The sequence below is a fragment of the Carlito syrichta genome, unplaced genomic scaffold (assembly GCF_000164805.1).
Source record: "Carlito syrichta isolate Samal-C Ts95f unplaced genomic scaffold, Tarsius_syrichta-2.0.1 Scaffold135595, whole genome shotgun sequence".
Classification (NCBI taxonomy): domain Eukaryota; kingdom Metazoa; phylum Chordata; class Mammalia; order Primates; family Tarsiidae; genus Carlito; species Carlito syrichta.
The window spans coordinates 13,398-14,258 of record NW_007079691.1 but is presented as its reverse complement, the minus strand read 5'-3'; the positions used below and the strand labels follow the sequence as shown (position 1 = coordinate 14,258).

The 861-nt window shown below is 66.8% G+C and overlaps 1 protein-coding gene across 1 annotated transcript in view; it reads left to right on the top strand.

Annotated features, from left to right (window-relative positions):
- The first annotated feature begins 151 nt into the window (after nucleotides 1–151).
- The window catches only part of VEGFB (vascular endothelial growth factor B), a 6,237-nt gene continuing 5,527 nt past the window's right edge, over nucleotides 152–861 (top strand). Inside the window, exons 1-2 of the mRNA XM_021708235.1 lie at nucleotides 152–213; nucleotides 479–641. Coding sequence (XP_021563910.1) covers nucleotides 152–213; nucleotides 479–641 — 225 coding nt within the window. The remainder of the gene's footprint in view (nucleotides 214–478; nucleotides 642–861) is intronic.

Below are 861 nucleotides of genomic sequence, written 5' to 3'. Positions count from 1 at the left end.
GGCGGCTGCCCGCCGAGGGCCGCCCCGCGGCCGAGGGAGCTGCGAGCTCTGTCTGGGCCGGATGCCTCGCTCAGGCCACCCTCGCCTTGGTCCTCGCCGCCCCTCGGGCCCCGGCGTCGGACGGAGGCGACGACCGCAGGGTCGCACGGCGATGCGGACTCCGAGCCCAGGCCGAACCCCGCCCCCGCAGCTCGGGGGTGGTCGAGCGTCACCGTGCACAACCCGCCGTGGGGGGAGGGCCGGGCGCAAGAGGGCAGGTTTCTGGGCTCGGGGCTGGGGCCAGCGAACTGGAGAAATAAGGTGGGCGTGGCTCAGGAATCTGTCCTCTAGCAAGTGTTTCGGGTGTTTCTGATGCAGGGGGTCCGAGGACTCCGTTTTGAGAGATCCCGACTGCCTGAAACACTCCAACTGGGAGGAAGAGCTGGAGCCAGCTCTGTCTTGGGACCTGCCTCGGCCCTCTCCACTCCTGGTGGCCCAGGGAGGCTGGGAGGGGCGGCCCAGGGGTACCCCCTGGGTCCCCTCAGCCTCTGCAGGTCTGGGACTCTCTCCACAGACACAGTAATTATTACGAACTGCTGGGGGTGCATCCTGACGCCAGCACTGAAGAAGTTAAACGAGCCTTCTTCACCAAGTCCAAAGAGGTACCAGTGCCCCAAGGTGGGGGAAGAGGAGTCTGAGCCAGAGGGCGGTGCGCTCCGAGGTCCCAGGAGTAGACTGTGTCTCTGGCCGGGGTGCCCTTCCTTCAGCCGGCATAGGGAGTGGGAGGTGCTCGAGGGGCAGGGGTCTGGCCAGCCAGGAGGAAAGGGGTCCTCCCTGCTGGGCTGGGCTTGGTTTTCTTGACCTGCCTGCCTGTCCTTGAGA